The sequence below is a fragment of the Drosophila gunungcola genome (assembly GCF_025200985.1).
Source record: "Drosophila gunungcola strain Sukarami chromosome 2R unlocalized genomic scaffold, Dgunungcola_SK_2 000004F, whole genome shotgun sequence".
Lineage (NCBI taxonomy): Eukaryota > Metazoa > Arthropoda > Insecta > Diptera > Drosophilidae > Drosophila > Drosophila gunungcola.
Window position 1 is genome coordinate 4,229,093 of NW_026453167.1, and position 22,824 is coordinate 4,251,916.

General features: G+C 41.1%; 4 protein-coding genes across 4 annotated transcripts in view; 2 read left to right on the forward strand and 2 right to left on the reverse strand.

The window, feature by feature from the left end:
• Window positions 1-1,057: 1,057 nt before the first annotated feature.
• Window positions 1,058-1,334, forward strand: LOC128254161 (metchnikowin). Its single transcript, XM_052983021.1, has one exon. It carries the CDS (start codon window positions 1,103-1,105, stop codon window positions 1,262-1,264), a length of 162 nt encoding a protein of 53 aa, XP_052838981.1. The 5' UTR covers window positions 1,058-1,102; the 3' UTR covers window positions 1,265-1,334.
• A 6,910-nt stretch (window positions 1,335-8,244) lies between these two features.
• Window positions 8,245-22,824, forward strand: part of LOC128254156 (uncharacterized) — a 64,701-nt gene continuing 50,121 nt past the window's right edge. Inside the window, 9 exon segments of the mRNA XM_052983015.1 lie at window positions 8,245-9,047; window positions 12,575-12,775; window positions 13,969-14,077; window positions 14,139-14,244; window positions 14,822-14,938; window positions 15,298-15,543; window positions 16,348-16,527; window positions 16,609-16,734; window positions 18,075-18,221. Coding sequence (XP_052838975.1) covers window positions 8,387-9,047; window positions 12,575-12,775; window positions 13,969-14,077; window positions 14,139-14,244; window positions 14,822-14,938; window positions 15,298-15,543; window positions 16,348-16,527; window positions 16,609-16,734; window positions 18,075-18,221 — 1,893 coding nt within the window. The 5' untranslated portion in view covers window positions 8,245-8,386.
• Window positions 16,807-17,741, reverse strand: LOC128254160 (uncharacterized). Its single transcript, XM_052983019.1, has 3 exons — window positions 17,225-17,741; window positions 17,047-17,170; window positions 16,807-16,994 (listed from the first exon to the last, which is right to left on the reverse strand). Exons 1-3 carry the CDS (start codon window positions 17,591-17,593, stop codon window positions 16,897-16,899), a joined length of 591 nt encoding a protein of 196 aa, XP_052838979.1. The 5' UTR covers window positions 17,594-17,741; the 3' UTR covers window positions 16,807-16,896.
• Window positions 20,524-22,376, reverse strand: LOC128254159 (uncharacterized). The gene is given in 4 exon segments (XM_052983018.1): window positions 20,524-21,214; window positions 21,216-21,241; window positions 21,294-21,420; window positions 21,723-22,376. Coding segments are annotated over 4 exon segments (624 nt in total). The 5' UTR covers window positions 22,104-22,376; the 3' UTR covers window positions 20,524-21,124.

Here is a 22,824-nt window from a genome sequence, read left to right on the forward strand (position 1 = left end):
GATGGTGTGATGTCATACTGAACAAAAAATCCTGAACAAAATACAGGTTGAGCTAGAAATCAGAAGTTTATCAGTTCTCAGATAACAGGAATGGGTTAAATAACAATATACTTCCTGGCTTTTTAAATAGCATTGCATTAGCTTTTTAAATTAATTAATTGTTTGACTTATGATAGTTTATTAGATTAGATTTATGCTAAAGAGTTTTTTCCTTTATTATAATACAAAAGTACATACTTATATAAATACAATTCTATTATTTTTAACCTGTGCACTAAATAATAAATGTCAATTAATAAGAAGCAAATATAAAACGAAATAGTGATTTTCACTCGATTTTCATGGTTTTCACGAAAGTACATAACTAACAAGAAATAAAGAACAAGCTATTAAAATGAAAACAAACTTTTTTTTTGTTTTTAAGGGGAATACTTAAATAAAATTCATTTATTTCTCATTCCCGATTTTAAATTTTCCAAAAAATTAGCTTAACTTGAAACACATAATGAAATCAATCCATAGTAGTTTAAATTATTTAATTTTACAGTAGTTTTACTTTTGTTAGTTCAAAGTATACATGTTTTAAAATATTTATAAATTACTTTAAGCGTACACTAGTTTTTTTCTGTGCACTTCCTATGAGGTAGAGAAGGCTGAAGCAGGGGCGGCCCTGGGAAGTGGGCGTGGCTCCGTGTTGACGCATTTTGTCTATGCCTTTGAATGGCTGCCGTGGCTGTTGGTGGGTAATTTGCAATGCAGAAAAACCAGCAAGCCGCTGAATCCGAGTGTTCTTTTGAGGACCGGACGAGGGGGGTAAGCCCCACAGGGGCAGCATAAATATTCAGCGAGAAATGTCATATTTACATTTAGTCTAGGCTGGCAGCTAATCCGGCACCGTGGGATGCCCCCATTGGGATGGGTTCCCCTGGCCACAATCGGTTATCTGCCCTCGGCTGACACTTGGCCGTCATTCATTCGGCTGCTTATCGCAGCAGCAGCAGCTCAAATAAAAAGTCCCCGAATCGTTTGTCTGGGACTGGGCTATAAAAGCTTCGCTGGCACACAGTTGAAAGCATCAATCAATTGCCGTCACCGAGCAAAGATGCAACTCAATCTTGGAGCGATTTTTCTGGCGCTGCTGGGAGTAATGGCCACGATGGCCCCGACGGTTCTGTCAGAACCTCATCGTCAGCAGGGACCCATTTTCGACACGAGGCCGTCGCCCTTCAATCCTAACCAGCGAAGACCAGGCGGAGTTTATTGAAGAGTACTGCTGCTGATACCGTTAACACATTGAGCAAATTAATACAATTAAAGCAAAACTGAACATCAAAGCCTGACACTGTGTAATTTCATTAATTGTACGCTGATGGGGCAAAGCGTACAGGTGACTGGAGGGCAATCAGCAATCGACTTTTACGGAACATTACGGAATTATATAGGGGGATGTACAAACTTAAATAGTTCTTCTTGTCCATTGGTTCATGAATACTAATTGAAACTATGGTGTGCAAAACATTTGAATGCAATTTAATTTGCATTCGGCATCTTCTCGGCACTCGGGGCGTATGAGTAATCACAGTTGCCATCGATTGCCATTCTCAATGTATACTACACACTTCTTCTATATGTATGTGCATATTTAGATGCGAATAAAAATTGAGTACGCGCAAACATTTCAATGAGGTTCACACACAAAAACGACAATTTCTTCCTCACCCTCTGCTTATTTCTATTTTCAGCTGCGATCGAAGAAAAGCGCTAAGAAAAACACTTGCAAAAATTAGCAGCAGCAGCAGCTGATGGCGAGAAGCGGTGCGGGCGGCCATTGATCTATAAATAGTGTTTTGAACACTTTCTGCGCGTGACAGCTGTGACAGCGGTGGCGGCCATGACGTCATTGGCTGGATAAGACACGTCACGGATGCGGTATAAACTGGTCTGGCTGGGGCGAATAAAAAGCATATCGCGCATACGCCGCATTGACCCAAGGCAATTAAAAGCGCTCGAGTGTTTTGGCGGAGCGCGCCATGGCAGCGATATGATAATATATACAGCAGCATCATGCGTAGCAGCAGCAGCAGCAACAACGGAACTAGGAGCAACATCTGCAGCAGCAACAATAGTACGACAAGCAGCAACAGCAGCAACATCAGTAGAGCAGCCATGAGAATCGCGAGAAAACACAGCAAGAAGAAAGAGCGGCGGAACACAAACAAAAATTGTCAAAATATTTCAATGCTTACAGCTGCTCGAGTCCTCAGTCTAAATTCGTCGTCGATCGGTCGTAGTTCCTGTTGTTGTTATTATTATTTGTTGTGTGTGTTGTGTGCCAGCGACATAAGAACAAAAATTGCAAAAATTTAAGGAAGTGCAACTGAAACGACTCGAAACGAGCCCTGAGCCCTAGCCCAGCAACGAAACGAAACTTAACCAAAAAAACTTAACCAAAAACCAAAACCAAAGCAAAAGAAAAACCAAACCAAAAACCAAACCGAAAGTCAACTCGTCATAACACATTCATGTACCACATATGTAAACCCAGTGAATCGGACAAACAACAGTGCGTGTGTTGTGTAAACAAACAAATATTTGTGCTACATTCAAATTACAGCGAAGTAAAGAAATGTCAACCCAACAATTCGATAATAATATAACATCGCTGCAGATTTTCTGAACGGTGAGTTTTATTTCTTGTTAATGAGAAATGTATAACGCCACATCATTAGGAAAGCTTTTTTCGCCTTCGATTTGAAATGATTTAAATTATTTTGTTTTTTGTATTAGGTATTGTTTATCTGATTTTGTGTTTTTAATAAAAATATTTTGGTTTATAGATTCCTCTACAAAATTGTGGTATTTTTATTTTTGGTTTTAAATTTGGTGTTTGAACGCAGGTAACTGAGCCATTCGCTTGGCTTAACCATTTTATTTTATTTTTTTCGATTTTTATATTCACTTACCTGCCTTTTTGGTAGGTTTTCCACCAGCGATATGGACAGTTGCTGTTTAATTATCCTAATGTATATTCCAACCCCGAAACCCGCTCAGGGCCCGAAAATGTCGAACTTTTGGCGTGTGTCAGTGTGTGTGTGCATGTCAGACGGAATTTCAATTCGAGTGGGGACCCATAGCCATCCCAGAAACCCAACCCTCTGCGCCTGGTTTTGCTGCTCGGGTAGCTCCGCAACGGGGGCCCACGTTGCGAATACGCAATTTGCGTTGAAGCTGCTCCGTGTTTCGCTTTCGCCAGCCTTCTCCAACGTTTGCTCATAAATTGAGTTTACTCTTTTCGACAGCTTTGTTTGCCTTGCTTTCGAAGCTTCTCCCATCTGCTTCGCCTAATTTCCTTTTGCATAAGTATCACATGTCTATGCTACCTGTATCATTGTGTTTTTCTTTTCCTCTCCCTCTGATGGTTCAGTTCATTTCAATGTGCAAGGGAATTATGGCGAATTATGGCTCACACAAATCAGCACAATACTTTATTGTTGCCAATGTTTTCTCGGCTGGAGTACAGAAACGCTGGCTGAAACGAGATTGAGTGATCCATTAGATGAAGGACTTTCCTCTTGATTGGCAGTGAAATTAAAGTGAGCTAGTTAGTTCCTTGGCTAAATGGCCAATAAAAAAAACATGCTCGTTAACTTGATTTTTGCTTTAATTTGTTTCTAGTTTATAGGGGACCAGTATGCTCTACTTTTAGTTGCACATTGTTATAATCAATTTAAAAATAATATATAAATTCTACATTTTTCATGAGGTTCAGCAGTTTCCTTGACCTCTGGTTAAAATTTCTTGCTCTTGTTTTTGTAGCACGCACAAAAGAATTTTTGATATTTGAATTTTCACAGCAAGCCAAAATAACAACATCCCTGTATTGTATTTATTTAAATTTTTTTCAACTGAAGGACTAAAATACTATTAAAGCGGTTTTATATAAAAGTGAGAAGCAAGGACATATGCTGTCAATATTAAAGAATTTCATTTATTTACATTCTATTAAATCTAACAATGAGTTAGTTAAACTTTTTGTTTAATAATAAGCTGGGTCATACCTAAGTGCCAAACCGAGCTGCATGTTTTTTTAGCGAACCGCAATTGTAGTTGAACATGTTCTCAACAAACAAATATTTACTTATATTACAGAAAGAACATCTCTTAAGGCCCTTAGTTTGAGGTGGAATTTAAAAGCAGGGTCAAAGGCACCCAAGCAAGTTCCCTTGATCTTAGCATATTTTCGTATCTTCGTAGCCAGAGAAGCAAAAGAAGAATTTGGTTAATTTGTATTCTCATAGCGGGCAGCGAATACCTCGGCGTGCAGACCCACTATAATACATTTGTTTATATGCTTTTAAATATAAATATGTGGCCCGTGTTCTGGGCTCACTGCCATGTAATTATGTATGTCTCTGGCCGAGAGCAAGTGCATCATCGCATGGCATCGCATGGGCGCCTTCACATTGCTCCTCTTCGCTGGTTTTTTTTTTGTAGTATTCTGGCCCGCCTTGACAATGCACTTGAGTCAAGTTTGCTTCCTCTAGTTGGCCGGCTTTTCCTGGGCATTCTCGGCATCTTGGTATCTCGGTATCTCAGCATTTCTTCTGCCAATATGCAGCTAGCCAAAAGGAGGGGTTTCACTGCCTGTTTATTTATAACATTTTGTTTGCTGCTGTCGCTGCTGCTGCTGTTGGTTGCTTTCCTCGTTCTGATAAGAGAACTGGCATTCATTGTTTTCTGTAGTTAATTAATTTTAATATAAGTGGTTGACATTTGCCCTTTCATGGCTTAAAAGCTGCTGCTGCTGCTGCTGTTTGTGCATTTTCGCAAAATTGCTTTCGGTTGGATTTTCCAACAGGGGGTAAATAGCTTTTAAAATGCCAGTCGTCGGTAAAGGAAAAAGAAGGAGGAAATTCTTCGGTGCCCCGGGTTTTATAACTTTAAGCCGGAGACTGGAAAACTTTCCCTTTGGCCGCCCACTTTCACTTACGCTCACCCAGTTTGATTGATCAATGTTGACAGATTTAACGAGCTGGTAAAGTGCAGCAAAACAATTCAATTATGTGTGTGTGTGTGTGTGTTTGCGGGTGAAAGTAGAGGGCGGAGTAAAAGGAAATATTTGCGTACCCCATCGGATAGTGTCATCGGCAGCAGTTCCTTCTTCTTGTTCGCTTTTCCCCGCTTTTCAACCTTCGAGGCCCCCGCCAACTAAAATGGCATTAAATATGGGGAATTATTCATGCGACCGCCCCTATCTGGCAGCTAATAAATAATTCACATTGAATTAAATTGCGTGATTTCTTTTCGGCTCGGCTCGCCTTGCCACAAGAGCTGTAGCCCCCCATTTATGAAATGCAATTTCTGTCTTGGCTTTGCTTTTCCTCATGCTCGCTCGTGTTCCCCTCCTCCCCCCTCAAGCATTCTTCTTGCAAGTTTTCTTTTCGGGTTTTCCTCATTTTCACATACGCACACGCAAGGCCGCCGCTCGCGATATATGAATTTAATCTCCACCGATTTCTCGTGCCGCTGTGCGCGTAATGCGATTTTAATGCCGGCCAAGGACCCGCCCTCTCACATTTTGTGGGTGAATATTATTGGGTCAGTATACATTGTATATCAATTATGCAAATGGTAAATTTATAATGCAATTGAAAAACATAGGCTTCAGAGAATCGGGAAGCCTTAGACGGAAATGCGGACGAGGACTTAAGAACAACAAGGGTTTTTTTTCAAAAGATGTTTAGGATCCCTAAAATTCTGTAAAGCATAAATAGAAACATTTTCTGATTCATATATTTTCAAACTAAATTTTTCCCTTAATTATGTTTTTATTAAAGACTATAAACGTACATAGCTATATAGTGTTCTATTTGTGTAACATTTTTGATCTTAACAATTATATTTTGAAGTTAAACAAAACAAAATCACATAATCCTTATGTTGTTTTAAATTTTCCACTTATTTTGTTAATTGAAATTCTTTTTACACTTTGCATAGCAGGCTTATAATGTTTCAAGTTTCTGATAAACATAACATTAATTTGTCTACAATTGGAAAGCCCATCAACTTTGTCTGGCAGTTCAAGACAATCGCAAACTATAATCACTCATCCGGTTAATTCCGATCCGATAATTAAAACGGCGTGTAACCATTGGGTATCATGAATATTTAATGCAAATTTAATTGATATGGGCCCATCGATTGGCCAATAAAATGGCATAATAATAAGCCTTGCATGTGGCGAGCCAGAAATCCACCCACCACCCTACTCACGAGTGGCTTCAACACGCACATTCTTAGTGGGCGGAACGGGTGTATTGGCCAACTTTGAGCTCAGGCTGTCATTGCCAATTCCTGTTAATTTGTGTTAGAGAACACACCACTTAAATGGCAAACAATGGGGTGTCTGGGACTTTAGGTGAAGAAGGTTAATGAAAGCATATAAGTTTTATAGTGGTCTTAAACCATATATAAATAATTATAATCCAACAGTTTCCCAACCAATTTTAATTGAAAAACAAAACTTTTGTAAGCCTTGTTAGAAAAGTTTTTATAGACTGTTTTTAAAATGTTATACTATTTTTCAATGCTCGCTAAAAATCATATAATTGGGGGTGCTACAGAAATTACTATCGCTTTGAAAAAAGAATAAATGCACTAAAAATGTTGATTATGAACTTAAATCAGTTCCCTAATTTTATATAATTTTAGTTAATTTTGACACGTCTTATCATTTGAATTTTTATCATTACTCCTTAAATGTATGTTTTTTTTTTTCTTACTTTTTAAGTCATTTTGATTTGTGAATTTTCTGAATGCACTTTTTGATTGTTTTCAAAACCCTAGTAATTGCTGTGGCATCCCCATAAATAATGTTTAGATTTGTAGAAATAATACATCCATGGGTAATGCGTACCCAAATGTTCTCATAACATGTGTTTTATTTACCACGAACATCATTTGTTTACCCTTTTTCGTGTAGCATTTGTACAGTTGGCACTCTGACAATTAAGCACCTGGCCTCTAAGTTGTTTGGGCCCTGGCCTTGGCCATGCAAAACCTGGCCAGAAATGTGCTCTCTGTCGAACTTTGTTTACCAACTTTTGGGCGGGTGGGAGGTCCATGGTTCGACCCAAATCCTGACCCTGGAGCAAGAACTTCTGCTCTTCCAGGGAAACGAAACAATTTAATGAGCAAAAAGATTCGCATGAATGAGTGACCAGCGCAAGGAAATGTTTTTAATGAGGCTGGCGTTTTTTTTATTCTGCTTGTGGCCAAACTTTTCTTTTGTTTTCTAAAACGTAACCTCCAGTAATTACAACTAATTTATCGTACTCTTGTTCTGTTTCATTCCCTACTTTCAGCATCGTCTTCAAGCAACGACAACATGCAGCGATCCAAATGACAGCACGTCCCCGAGAAATAAACTAAACTTGAACTCACTTTGTGATATACCCGAGTAGCAGAAAGTACGTTAAGTCCTTAGTTATAAACGAACCTATTGTTTAGCTAACTTAAAGCACTTTAGTTCGACACAACCCACAAAAGACAGACAGCTGACAGCACTGCTCACAGAGAACCCCAAAAAAGACAGACCCACCGAAACGCAGATTTTAGTGCCACTTCACAGACTTCACAAACTTCACAAGCAAATAAGAAAGCCAACAGCTGAGATCCACTTAGCACCATGCCACATGGGGTATGTGAGGAATGTACGTAATATACCCCGCCGATGAGCTCATCTGTATGACCTATGGTTTCTTTGCGCCCCGTGTGAAACCGCGACCCTCACTCGACTGCCTGCCCGAGCCGCTGGTGCCCATCGAGATTCCCGCGAGATCAGCCCGATCAGCCAGATCAGCCAGCAATCCAGTGGGAAGCAGCACCATCCTCAAGGCCCCAAGTAGCCCCACCACCACCACCGCCAGCAGCCACCAGCCCGCCGTTGTCCACTTTGAGGCCAGCCAACCAGCACTCGGCCCTTTCTATCCAGGATCACCGCCTGCCAGCCCAGCCTCGCCACCGGAGTGCTCCAACTTTTTCAGCTTCGAGGAGCCGGTCCAGAGCCAGTTCCAGAGCCAGTTCCAGAGCCAGTTCCAGAGCCAATCCCAGAGCCAATCCCAGAGCCTGCCGCCCACGCCCACACGCCGCACATCGCGCTCGTCGCTGACCCACTCCAACAACTCGAATCTCTCGCAGCAGGGCTCCACCAAGCGGAGCAGCCTACGGAGGAGCCACCAGCGTCCGCCGGCTGCGTCCATGTATAATGAGTATGATGAGGCCAGCAGCAGCGGAGCCACTGGACCAGGACGAGCACCATTCCAGCGCAGCAGCGCCGCCTACGAACAGGATGCGGGAGTAGCAAGTGGAGGGGCAGCACTAGAATATGGAGATCTCCGATCGCGTAGCCCCAGCATCTTCCTGGAGCCACCCTCTCCGGATCCCACCCATGCCCACTTCGGACCGGGCTGGGGTCGACCCATGTCGCCCATGGATCTGCCCCCAGAGCGATCGTCGGGCAGCAAGTCGCCCACGGGCAAGTCCCGCCTGCGGCCCAAGCTCCATCTGCCGCTGGGCAGATTGGGGCGGTCCAGCTCCTCGGACACAAGGGAGAGCAACAGACTGCGCGAGGATGTCCATGTTCATGTGGAGAATCCGGTGTTCAGCAGCGAGAACCTGCGCCACAACAACTTCGATGCATTCTTCGAGGCCCGCGAGCCGGTCATCAAGGTGCAGCCGCGAACGCCTCACACGGCGCCGGCGGACGGTAGTGGGCGTGGCTACTCGCCGCCCCTGGAGAACTATGCGGGCGTCTACGATTCGCCCAGGACGCGGAGTCCGGCGGGCAAGAGCGGTGGCGGGGGCGGCTTGTTTGCTCGCTCGCCTCGCGAACGGATGGCTGGCTCAAGGTCGCGCAGTGCGGATCAGTGCGACGGAGCGGTGGGTGGAGCACCAGCACCACCCAGTGGCTCCAACTCGGTGGGCGGAGGCGGTGGGGGCGCTGGAGGCGGGGCCAGCTCGAGCGGAGCGCACTCCAAAGGTGACAGGTGCCTTCCAAGTCTTTTTCCGCACCCGCTAATCGAATCGTTCACAGTTCTTTTGCCGCGCGTCTCGTAGAGCAACCTAGAGTTGGTCGCCATAACATGCCACATGCGGTCTTGTCTTTGGTTTTTATTTATTACAGGGAATTCGATTTGATTTGGGCATCAAACATAACCACCTAAGCCAAATCGCATCCATACAAACCTGTGAAATTAAAATCCAAAACATTTCTGTCAGTAAAAAAGCAACGTTTCATCTGCAAGTTTGAACTGCAGTTTTGAGTTCTGTTGAAGTTTGATAATGCCTTTAAATCATGCATTTGTACTAGAGTATCCTTGGATAAAACTATAAGTTTTAGACAACGAATTTAGACAAGAAAATAAGGGTAGTAAACCATTAAAGTTGAGTTATTAAAACTGTGTCTTCACATCTTGTTAAAATAAAAAGCGTTTTTTCTAGAGTTATCGATTTAGGAATTACTTAGGTCTGTTTTCTGTTTTTTATGTAATCTTAAATTTATTAGTAATCTTAAATTTCTTGCTAAATTTATCTTACAAATTGAATGAGTATCATGTGGAAATTACTTAGGTCCGTTTTTTGAAGGTATAAATTTTATAGGCAGTTTTCAAAGAGAAGTATTATCCTTTAAGTTTGTTAAATTTAAAACAATGGTCAATTAGATTGTGAACTCGCTTAAATCGTATTTTTTACAAAAAACATAAACGCGTGTAATTTAATGTCCTTTAAAGTAGTTTTTCTGTCTAGCTAGTTCTCTAAGATTTAAATTCCTGAAAACAAATTGATAGGGTTTTATTATAAATGTTTGTACCCGATAACCGCTTGTTGTAAGGTACTTATTTAACACACAATTTGACTTCAAGTACAGATATCAAGTTAATTCGCAGTTAATTTCCAACCATTTGCTCTGTGATTTGACTTTCATATTCCTGCACTGAAGCCTTTCAATTAGCTGTATTAGGAGCGCTTTCTACTACCAACTCGTACATAATGAAGGCAGAATCCTTACAATGGACTCTCTGGATTTGCCACTCGTAGTTTTTCCAAGGATGCCCAACCTTTGGCTCTGCCAGAGCGTTTGCTTTTCCCATTCTTGTGCCGTCCTCGCTTCGCTAACTTTCGGTACTCAGCTCACACACACAAAGCTAAAAGGCGAATCGCGAACTTGAGGTGCTAAGGATGCTTGACTTTCCGCTCGCCATCTGCATATCCATATCCTCGCTGCCATATTGCTTGATCCGGGTCCAAAGCTACTTCTCGCATGCATAATTGGATTACCTGGGCCCGTGTGGATGTGATGTGGCACTACTATTGCAACTGCATTGCGTGCCCCGAGCGCATTCTCCAAATCCGAGCACGCACATAATTCCTTGAAAAACTAGAAGGAGAAGGAGCACATCCTGCTGCCACCGACGTCCCGAAATGAATGCCAGCTTAGCAGGGCGTGAAGTGTAATCAACAACAGCGATAACGACATCCTTGCAGCTGGCACGTGAGCTTCAACCGCCCGAGATCCTGCCAAAAGCAAACAAAACCACCCATAGCCATCACCCCCTCGAATCCATTTAAAAGTTCACAGCGCGGCAAATTTGATGACCAGCGGCAGAGTAAATCAAGAGCTACGTGATCGCTGGCAATCTCGGACACGCATTGTTTATTCCGCCTCAAATTGGACGCAGCTAAATAGGATGCGACGGGTCCTTTAATAATTTCTATAGCATACTTTCGTGGGCGAGGCGCTGCAGCTCAGCTCCTACATATTTCATTTGGACAGTAATTGAGCCTCGTGTGAGCGTGTGTGCAAACAAACATGGCCAAGTCAAGCCCACAGACAGACACTTTGGACACTTTGGACACTTGGACAGGCTGAACTGGACTGGAGTGCCGAGTCCCCCAAGTCCGGGTAAAACAATCACAAGACATCGCAAACGAACGGGCTCTCGAGTCTTTTTAGCTGACAGTATGTGTGTTCAAACGAAATCTCGACTCTCGCCGCGGCAATGAAATTACGCTTCATTTATTGATTGAATTTTAAATGAAGGGACTTCCATCTGCCCCCCGATTTTGACTTTGGCCTCCAACTGCAGACCGAAAGAGCGAAAAGGACCAGCAAGCCATTCGAACCCTTGAACAGTTGCGCCTAAAGTTATAGGACTTGAGTTAAAGTCATGCAATTATTAGAATTAGTACTTACGCGCTGAAATGTATTATGTGAATATTTGATACTTTCTTCACGGAATTTAAGACAGTTTTAAGTTTTTTATAAACGAGTTCTTAGTTAAGGCAAACAAATATTCTTAAATCTTTATTTTAAATTAAAGAAAGCAGTAAGCTTATAAAAACATTGTCTTCAAATATGCATATTTCTGAAAGCATACTGCTTGAAGAAAGCAGTTAAACTTGAAGAGAATGAAATGTTGATAAAAGCTTAATAAAAATCAAAAAAAGTGGGTTAGATTTATCAATATTTTTCACATTTTGCACAATTTATCCACAAACATTTATTTTATTTTAGCTTGATAAGTATAAAAAACAAAGTTAAGCATATCAATTAAATTATTTCGCAGAAATGAGTTCATAAATTCCTTCACATTAAATATTCTTAAATTTTGCAGTTTAAATTAGAGAATAGAGTAAGCTTCTAAAAACATTGCCATTAATATGATTATTTTTTAAAAAGTCAAGAGGAAATGTTACTTCTTAAACAGTTAGTTATATAAAATTTTCTTTTTTTTGCATTCGCTTTGTATTGTATTTATTAAAAGAAAAAAAAAATTAACTGTGAGTCCTTACATTCCGAAACGTGTTCAATATTGATTTAGTCTTTAAATTCAACAAAAATAGTATCTTCATTTTTAAATATATTTTAGTTTAGATTTTGGATCGTTTATTACTTTAACAAGTCAAAAAAGAATGTTCAAATCAAAAGACTAAACAAAACTAATAATGTAAATATAAAAACCAATGTTAAGTTAAATCAAAATGCCATAATTTTGGCCGCTTCTGTTAGGTTTTTCTTGTTGACTTTGGTAATGGGGCTCGAGTTTAGGCGTTGACTTTGACTGAAATACTCGAATTTCCGCCTTGGCCCAAAACGAAAATAGAAGCGAAAGGAAAAATCAAGGGGGGCGATTGGAGTGCTGCCTCCACTCATTATTTATGCATAAATACAAAAGGCAGCGATCTGTTTGATTGGCCAAGAGGGTCGGAATGCGGCGGCGAAGTGACTTGTGTATTTATCGCAGCGTGGCCAAAATAATTCCTGACATTGCCCGACGGATACTTTACTCTACTATACATCTACCAAAATCAAATCAAATCAAATCAAATCACAATCCGTTTGAGAATTCTCATTTGTTTGCTTTCAATTCGTTTTGTTTTGTTTGGAATTTTCGTTGCGTTCTGTTTGTTTTTTCTCTCTTTAATTGTTTGGTTTTACGAGTTGATTAATTTTTGGTTTGAGTGAAAAATCAATAACAATCGGTTAATAACGAAATTGTCGACCCGTTGGCAGGTTCTTCGGTAAAATCTTCAAGTGGTCGAAGAAGTCGTAGGCGGAGGATCTTCGGGTGGAGGGGACCACGCGGTGGTTCCCTTAGCCCTCCGGGCGGCAGGATGGCGTCCTACAACGGCGTGCTCAAGGATTACAGTCACAGCAGTTTGAACGAGGCTTTCAAATCCCAGAACAATGTCAACTTTAAGTTAATTAAAACAGGTGAGCAAAGCCCTCCTCAGTCAAAGCCAATCTATTTAGTGTATGTAAGTCGGATCCAATTCATATGACGGTGACACACGGGACTACACATGTCGTGTGCCAGCTTTTAACACCTGACACGCTAGCCAGGTGGGCCAAAATAAAAATGGTGAAAAAAGAGGAGAAACAGGGAAACAAAAAGCAATTTATGTGGCAGCATTTTATTTGATAAGTTTCGCTTGTCACCTTTATGGCTTATTGATTTCGATTGTCAATTGTCTTTGTCGGGCCATCAGATTGAGACATAAATCTGTTCCGAGCTTGTCGCCTCTTCAGCCGCAAAAGGCTCGTAAATTCTCTATCCCAGCTCATAGTATGTTTACACACGAACAATCTCCGGCACAGCTGCAACTTTTCGACATAACTTTGACTTTGAATTACGGCGCTGTCACTGAAAGTTGTCCCAGCGGATGGCACCTTTGGCACTTGCATTCGGTAGAGCTTGTAGAGAACATACCCTCGTAGTTGTAGCATCAAAAGTTTTTAATAACATTTTCGCTGTGAACTGCATGTAAAATCAGTAGGGCAAAAAAAAAAAAAAAAGAAATGCAATGTATTGATTAAATTAAAGTTGCGCTGAGTTTATACTACACATTTTTGACAACCTGTTGCTGTGGCACTATAAGCGCGTATCTGGCGTGCCATAAAACGTTTGCCCCATAAACTGGCAGGCTAAAAAGTTGAAAGCCAAGTGGAAGCCAAACAGCCATGTTTGTATTTATGCATAATCGTAAATATGATGGATTATCACTCCTTTTTAAAGAGGCTGGCTTTTCGCCTTTTACAGCACATAAACTTTTGGTACTTTTTGAGTAAATGTCTTGCTTAAAACTTGACATTAAAAAATAAAACAAAAGCTTGCAGTACTTTTTGAGTAAATGTCTTGGTTAAAACTTGTCATTAAAACACTAAAGCTCTCACCTGGGAAAAACAACAATAATAAATGTTAAGCTAGTGAGTGTAGCCTTGAATGCTGAAATATAGATACAAACAAACACAAAGACTTCAGCCGGAAGTGCCCACCTCTCCCCTGTGTGCATATCCGTTTCCGGTGCTTTTTATTGTCTCAACTGCTCGTCATAAGGCGTGACTGCCTCCTAGTTTTGCTTAGCCTTAGCTTCAGTACTTACTTACTCGACCTAATTCAATTACAGTATCCGATTTCTCCGAAACACTCTCCCGTCTGTACGAGGAACACGCAACTGCCCTCCAAGTTGCGGTCTCCAATTATCGCAAGAAGAATGCCGAATTACGAAAAGAAAGGTGAGTGCCTCGAGCGATTTTCCAGCCAAATTGATGCGAACGTAAACCGAGTGGCGTGCAGACCCGCCTGCCACTTGGCCATCTTTCAGGCATGGGAAACATTCCTGCAGGAGGTCGAAACCGATTCACAGGCCTGCAACGATGTGGCCAGCGTCCTTTCCCGCCAGGTGAGTCTCTTAAATAACGCTTTTCATCGCCGAAATTTGGGCCAACAAAGCAAATGGCTTAATGGCAATATCGTGTCGCGTTAAATATTCAGTTGACTTCACCGGAAATAGAATCGAACGAATCGGCACTGCACTTGTCCTTAAAGAATTTTTAATTAAATTATTTGTGGAATTCAGGCTGCCCTTAGAAACAAATGCCAGGTTTCTATTAATAATGATAAATATGATAATTTTATTTGTACCAGTTACCGCATCGATCGCCTGTGTAAACCACATGCGAATGTGGCCTTGAGGCCGCAGAAACAAAAAAAAGAGGAAAAAATATTCTCAATTTGCATTATAAAAAGCAGACTCTAATTATGGTTAATTAGTGGGGGGCGTGGCCGCTGCGGGGCCTTGGGAAATGACATGTGTTTTTCGAGTGCCGAATAATGTTGTTTCGCTGCCGTGTTTGCTTTTTTTTTGGTTTTGTTTTTCACTTGTTTGGCTTACACATTTAATTTTCATTTTTCACGATGATTTTCCCTTTTTACCCGAACGACGGCATACATAATTTATTTACAAACCCAACCTGCAGGTGTCTCGACCAATGCTGGATAAATCCTTTCATCGCAAAGTTCAAAGCCGTAAAATATTCACACACAGGGAGTCTTTCGAGACTATTATCGCAAAGACTGAAGAGAAGCTGTCAAAGGTGAGTTTAATTAGCAAAATGTCTTGATTAAGGCTATGTAAATCCCAGAAGTGATCTGAGTGATGAGGGCTTTAAGAGGGCCAACAGAGCGTAAGCGTATTGTGCCTGAACAGAAAATTAACTAAAAACTGAAAGCCCTGTTCGTAAAAGTTTTGAATCATGGCCAACAGTGCGTATGCGTATTGTATCTTTAAGGCAAAGCCATGTTCCGACACAATAAGCATACGCACTGTTGGCCCGATTCAAATTGCCTGTCCATTGTGCGTGTGCCCATTCACCCTTTTCTGTGATTACCCATAAATTGGCCACCCCAAGGCTCAATTCCACCCAAACCCAAACACTTTTTTAAACCCCCGCAGTGCCGAGTGGACTACAAGCAGTGCCACCTGGCCCACCGACAGAATCCCAGCCAGCACTCGCTCACCGAATACATCGACGCCCACAACGCGTACGTGCAGCAGCTGCATGCCACCAATGGCATGCTGGAGGCCTACCACTCGGACACCCTGCCCCAGCAGATGCAGGAGCTGGAGGAGATCCACAACGACCTGGTCGCCATTGTGTCCGACTCGCTGATGCAGGGCGCCGAAGTAATTGCCGGCAAGGTGAGTGTGCCCCACTGCTAGGGCCAGTTTCAGGCGGTGATTTATCACTGCAGCAGGTGGTTGTTGCTTGTTGGTTGCCCTGGTGTCACCATTTGGTGGGGTCAACACATCCACCGCCAGCTGGAATTCAAGTTAATTTTTGCAACGCCTTTGTTTCCTAAAAAATAATTTGTACACGATTATTATAATTGCCCGGTGTAGCAATTTGCCGTGGTAATTTGCCTAATGCGTGGGCAGGCCCACGCTAATCATGGCCCACGCTAACTTTTTACATAGCGGGGGCTTTGGGGTAAATTAAAAAAATTATACCTACAAATGGGTTACCTTTCGGTTTTTAACTCTGTGAAATATAAAGAATTGATTGTGGCTAAGGTATGTTTACTGTAGCTAACTAAGGAAAGTTTTTATAATGCTAAAAGGTGTAAGACCTCTAAGCCTATTAAGCAAAATAGATAAAGAGATGGTAAGAAAATAAATTTAAATACTTCCTGGGGGTGCTTAAAAAAACACCAAGGTTTATAAAAGTGTGTCATGAAAAAACAAATTATATATCAGACTTGCGGATTGAAAAACTATTATGTTTTTTTTATATTAAATACATAAAATTTTTGCTTTAAAAAGTCTGAAATTATATATATATTGATAGAAAGATATAAAACCTAGTAAAAACATGTTTTTATATTTTAAAATGCCCAGTTTTATTCAGTGGCACAATATAATTGCTGTGGCTGAAGGATGTCAACAAAATGTCTCAGGCAGGCAATAACGGACAACAAATAAAACCCTAATCCTTCCCATCCCCAGGCCAATGACCAATCCAAGCGGTACAACAGCCTGACCAACCAGTGCAGTGCGGTGTCGCCTCAACAGGACCTGGTGAACTTCGTCCGTCTGCTGGCCCAGCCGTCCCAGGCCCAGAAGATTCCCCGACGGCTCTTTGCGACGCCCCAGTGCGAGGCTGGCGAGGAGGCGGGCGACCACAATGTGAGTAGCCAGTGGAACACCTATCATCCAGAGGGTTTAAGCGAACGTGTCCTTGTGGCCATGTGCATGTGTCCTTTGCAGGAGATGACGCCCTGCCTGCGAAACGAGCTGGTCTTCGACCGGCACTCCACTTTGTCACAACGCTCCGCGCTGGAGTCGCTGAAGCGAGAGGCCATCGAATTGGAATTGCAAATACGTCAACTGCAGGTGAGTTGAACTGACCAAACAGAGAAAGAAATACGCACTGTGGTATTAAATATAAATCTGATTTCAACGTGTATCGACTCAATACCTGTTGGCATTTATTTTTTTAATTCAACCAAATGGTTTTTAAAGCAAAAAAAAACCATGTTGATTTTATCTGGAATCCTACAGTTCCTCGCTCTCTGAGGAGTTTAAATCATCAGATTGAGTTTGGAACTTGCAAATCAATGATGCAACAACCATCAAAAAATATGCTGTAGTTGCTAAAACATGTTACATTAGCTATCAATCAGATTTAACATTCGAAATACTTACTTAAAGATGGCAGTGTCGACAAGAATTGCGTCACACTAATGTTGCGCATAGTATCATTGATATTCGTCATAAGAGTTGTGAAGAGCGAAATGTAAATCCAAAGAAACAGGCACACTTGGTAACGCTAAATGAAAAAATGATTTATTTACTCCTGTTTGTATCTGTTAAGAATTCTCACCCATTTGCTTCCTATAAAAAGCAGCACTGAATTGAGAACAGTTACCAATGCGAGTCCCATGCGAAAATTAGCATTTGTGCGATATAGAAAAAATCTTTTGATTATGCCATCTCTATCGATTCTTGTAACCCAGTAGGGATCCGGAAATATAGCACTTGGAGTTGGCTGGTTGACCAGATGACAAAAACTGCAGATCTGCACCACGCTCACAAAGGCCTCAAAAGTGGCTATAATCCTACATCCTTTTTCCAAGTTGAAAAAATACAGACAGCTGTTTAGTCTTATGGTATTCAAGTTGCGCCTAATGGCTTGCAAGCGGGATTTGGCCCCAGTTTGCGAACAGACGAGTGTTTTCCCAGCAGAAGACATTTTCGAAGGATTAAAGACTTATAAGGAATGATATATGCTCGAGCAAAGTGCTCATGAAACTTATAAACTAGCCTACTATTTACAGAGAAAGTTTTCAAGAGTAAAATAGGAAAAAACTAAATTTCGATTGCCAATTTTTTACGACAATAACAACGAATAAAAGTAAAAACAAAATCGTACGGTTTATTCATTAATTTCTGTAAATTTATTCTGTACTTGAGAATTGAAGAATACTTTATTTTAGGGTCTGAGATATAACTTTTTATGATTTAATAGTTTAGAATTCTTAATTGTACACTTATAAAATTATTGCCATCTTTTTGTAATGTTTTAAAAATTGTTTTCTTAAAATATTGTAGAAGCAAATTTATTATATAAATTTTCAAACATCAGGATACATAAAATAAAACAGATTATTTCTTATGTTTTCCTTGTTGAATTGTATGATTTCATGAGCTGGGCTTAATTGTTTTCCCTGCAGGACTCCATTGAGGCACTGAATCGAACGCAGAGCCGCGGGATCGAGGGTCAGCTGTACAACAAGGTCAACGAGCTGCAAGAGGACTTGTCCATGAAGAAGTTCGACCTGCGGGCCAAGCAGATCCATTTGGCAGCCATAAGGGCTCAGGTGAGTTCTAGTTTTTTGTGGGGTGAAAAGCTCGCAAGTTTAGTAGGAAAATGAACCCATGGAAAAGCTATAAAAGAAGGGAAAGTAACCAGATTGAAATTAAGTTTTTGGCCACACGAAAGCTTTACCTTAGCTTTTCACGGACGACCTGTTGCTGGCAGCTTTTCTGCTGGGGGCGCTTTTCATGGCCGAAATCTAATGAGTTCCATTTAGGCGGGGTCGGGACTTCTGTTTTCCGCCACGCCCCCCGTGTGCACGCTCCAAAGTACAGAGTACAGATGAACTGGCGTTCGTATGTAGGTCAAACAGCTGATTGCCGACTGCGCATGTGACCCAAGCGTTTCCCCGTCTCTCTCGCTCTCGCTGATATGTGGCCGTGGAAAGCCGCCATCAGGCAGCGGCCAACTGTGTGTTAGGTTCGTCCTTCGCCTTTCGCTTAGTCCTGCGGTAGATTGGCTTGTGCGTGGTCAGTGCGGCAATATGGCTTGATTTTCCGTGCAGTTGCGTGTTTTTCCTCGTTCATAACGGCCATGCTCAACTAAAATTTTCCACTCTATGTGTGATTTACATTGTTTTTGTGTGTGACAAGCAATTACAACTGCTGTGTGGCGGGTTGGCTCATACAAAAAAAAAAAAAAATTCGCTTTCTTTTGACTGTAACCTCAACCTCGGAGCCACCAAGTGAATCAGCTGTTTGCCGAACGGGGCTCGGAAAAGCGGAAAAGCCAACTGAGAGAGAGAAAATTGCAACGCTTCGAAGCGTTGCCAGACTTTTGCCCTTTTCAACCCGATGTCGCTGTTTATAAAAGCAGCGTGCAACGGTCGCTCCAAGTCAGTCACGTGCTTGCATTCCGACGTATACGTAACGCGGCTCGCCAGCTCCGCTCTTGAATGATCCGCTCGACAAATTAGCCGTAGCCGTTGCCGTTGCCGTTGCCGTAGTGCCGTAGCCGTAGTGCCGTAGCCGTAGTTCCGTAGCCGTATCCGTATCCGCAGCCGTATCCGTAAGCGCGCTGTCGTCGTCGTCGTTCTTCGTCGCGTCTGAGGTGTGATTGGCTGCCAATCGCGCTAAATTGCAGGGGCTAAGCTAAATAAAAACTACGCAAAACGAAACACAAAACAAATAATCTAAATCTATTTATATTCCCAAAGAAAAAAAAAACAGACACCACTCATATATAAAGATATATCCTCCTAATATATATATGCATAATTTTAGAGCGCAGTTCAGGGCAGGCTTTTCTAGGCGAGTTGTTCTCGATTTTGATAGCCACACAAGATAAATTGAATTGAGTTCAGCGCGTAAGTAACCAAACGATGATCAAAATAGTAATGCAACCAACTAGTCGACAGTCTATGTAAAATAACTTAGCTTTATTTATCAATCAATCACGCATACGCACCGTGCGCTCAAAGAATTTGATTCCAAAATATAAAAAAAAAAATCTATAAAAACTATGAATCAATGTAGCACTGCCAGAATTTCTAAGAATCTTTTGCTTGCCTTTCTACCAAATATTCTAGCCAAGTAGTCGAAATTCGTGGCCACAGAGCCAAATTCACCCATCCGAAGCTAGAGCAAAAAAATAAACACAACTCAAAATAAAAAATAAAATTCAAATAAACTAGCTAACCAACAAAAAAAAACTCTCGTATGTACTGTAAATAACCAATACTCTTTGCTAATCTAGATGTAGTTTAACTTATCCATACTTATCAGTAAATGCAACATCAACTATGTAAAAATCTATCTAGAGCTAGAGGCTCGGCTCGCTTTGCATTTTGTAATTTCGTGACCTTTGTGCCTGCACCGCACCACTATAATTAAATGTGGGTGCAGTCGCAATCGCACCCGTACACGTACTTGTAAGCAACCACCCAAGAACCACGAACCACCCACACCACACCAAACCACACTTCGCATCCGTAACCGCATCTGAATCTAAATCTGAATCTGAATGTCGCGAGGAGTGGAAATCCGTTTGTGAACGGCCAACACTTGAGAAAAACAAGAGACTAGCGACGAAGTCGGCGACACTCTATAACAAATTGTTAAAAAAGCAATCAAAAAACAAAAACACTTTGCGTAAATACCAGTAGCCGAAAGCCACAAGCACACGTACACCCCCTTACAATTTTATATAAATAAATATATATATAAATATACATATATCTGCCCATCATGCGCGTTATCGTTCTGAAAAAGAATCGGCCTAACAAACGCGGCACGCCCACCGCCACGGCAGCGGCCTCCTCCTCGCGAGAACCGCCCAAAAAATCGCCATACGCAAAAGTAAGAATTTAAAGTCGATACTTGATACTCGATATTCGATATGATACCCCTACCACCAATATTTGGTTTCAATTTTCGACGATGAAATTCTCGTTATTGCGATAACGAGCGTTTCAGCCTTTGTTTCCTGTTCAATTTGCCAGTGCAATCAATTTTTGAGACACACTCGTACGGTTTGTGCACATTTGCGTGAATTTTCCATGCAAATGTGCAAGTTTTCGCGCCGCGTGTGTATATTTCATGATTTCGAATGCAAATGCAATTACTTAGCCATAAATATCAGCATGTTTAAGTAGCAATCTGTGCATATGCTATATAGCCTAGCTCAAAAATTGGTTGTAGTGGCCAGGCATGCTATAACTAAATATTTACCCAACAAAGTATTCATTTTAATTACAAGCGATAGAAATAATCATAAATTGTAATTAAGCTAAAAACCATTTAGATTGCGAGCATTTATTATTATGGTCTTGTTCTAGCAATAGAAATTTATTCTGTTTCATTAAGAGTACTTGCTTTTAAAAATAGGACACGCAAATACTTTTACAAGTAGGACCTTGATATATTTTAAATATACATATGTGGTACCATTACATTATCTTGCATATAATTAAGCTTCCTCGCTTTGTGTAAAAAGCACTACCGTTTCCTGAACACAGGGACGAAGTTTTTTCTGCAATTTCAAAATTAAGGAGGAAACCTACTGCGCAGAAATAGATTTCAAGAACTGCAAGAGGTGGAATTAAGAAAATAATACGGTTTGGGTTTTGTGTGCTTACAAATTGAAAGGGTACAAATGAACAATTTCTGCAGGTCTGTTGTTTCTTGCATAATTTCAATTAAAGTGCTTATCATCACGGTTATAACTGTAATGCAAATCCAAAGGACTAGACAGGATATGTGACCCTGAAAAAGATTATATATATTATATATTTTACTAAAATTTTATTTTGTTTCATTTTATAAGAGTTGCTTAAGACTATTTAAGCGAACGTAACGTAACTTAATTAGTTTTGAGCCACTTTATACAAATTAAACAAAATAATATTTGGTGTTTTATTGGAAATTTGCCAATTAAAATGCATTGATGCATACAAATTTTCTTGCATAACTCCGAAAGTACTAATCCGATCGATTTGAAATTAGTTTTAGATATATCTTTTTCGATGTTTACTTTATGTGAAACCTTAGTTCTTAAGATAACTTACCCATTCGGCACCCACAAAGAGCAGTAGAGACCTGAGCACAGTCAAGGAGTGTAGGGTCTTGCTAAAATAGAGATTTGTTTCAAAGATAGGCATTGTCGTGTTGGGTCCGAGCATATCCCCATCAGGTTCCCTAGTGACCATTAGCGAATCCAGCGACTCCGTTGTGGTGGTCCCTAATCCCACTTCCATTTCCATCTCCGCCTTGTAAATGCTGCACATTTGCAGAACATTGACAAGAGCTTCAAAAACGGCTATCAACTTGCAGCCCGTTTTCAAGCCAAAGAAATAAAAGCAGCTATTCAGTCCCCTCATTTCATTGATATTTCGATTTAGTTGAGTCCAGCCGTTTGGCGAGTCCAGCAAATTTCGAATAAACGACATGCTCGGATGCCGATTTCAATGGATTACTAGAATAAATGCCGTTGAACGTTTAGCTGCCAGCCTACTAATGAACTTTTCATCGTCAGCCACTGATTGAGTTTTGGGCTTACTTCCGATTGGCCATTCGGATTTAAGTGCACAAGAAAATCCAATTTGATTTATACGCTGCGCCAAGGAGAGCCCGAAAATGGAGGAAAATCTAAAACAATTCAATTTTCCAAGTGTGGCAGCCAGAAACAAAAAAAAAAACAAAAAACCAAAAAAAAAAATCGTTTCCCTGCTGTTCCGCCAAAACCCTCCTCACTACTACTTGTTCAACTTGTTCCGCCCGTTTCGATGGCACAATCAGTTGCCCATAAGCGAAATTCCTTTACTGATTTCCTTTTAAAAGCATTTTTCGAATTGTCTTGACTGCGAAGCAGCCACTTGAGTCTGCCCTTCGGCTTTTTTTCGCTCATTTCACATTTATTCGACTTCCTTTTCGTCCCTCTCTCAAAAGCCTAGGGCCAAGTCGTGTTTCCCATTTATTTATTATTGTTTGGCGTGCTGCTGCTGCTGCTGCTGCTGCTGCACTGACAACTCAAAAAAACTCTGAATAAGCCTTATCGAGGGCCAGCCAATATGCTGAAAATATTTCAATTCAATTAATAGTCAAAACTCATTCAATTTATACATTTAAAATGCACAAATGGACCACCTGCAAAGGCGATTAATTTCAGAG

Excerpts from the sequence above, each read along its gene's own strand:
- LOC128254161 (XM_052983021.1), top strand. The coding sequence starts at position 1,103 with ATGCAACTCAATCTTGGAGCGATTTTTCTGGCGCTGCTGGGAGTAATG.
- LOC128254160 (XM_052983019.1), bottom strand. The coding sequence starts at position 17,593 with ATGTCTTCTGCTGGGAAAACACTCGTCTGTTCGCAAACTGGGGCCAAA. Across the intron at positions 17,171-17,224 it reads TTTTTATAGGAAGCAAATGG|CGTTACCAAGTGTGCCTGTT; the intron begins GTGAGAATTCTT and ends TTTTTCATTTAG. Across the intron at positions 16,995-17,046 it reads GTCGACACTGCCATCTTTAA|CAACTACAGCATATTTTTTG; the intron begins GTAAGTATTTCG and ends AACATGTTTTAG.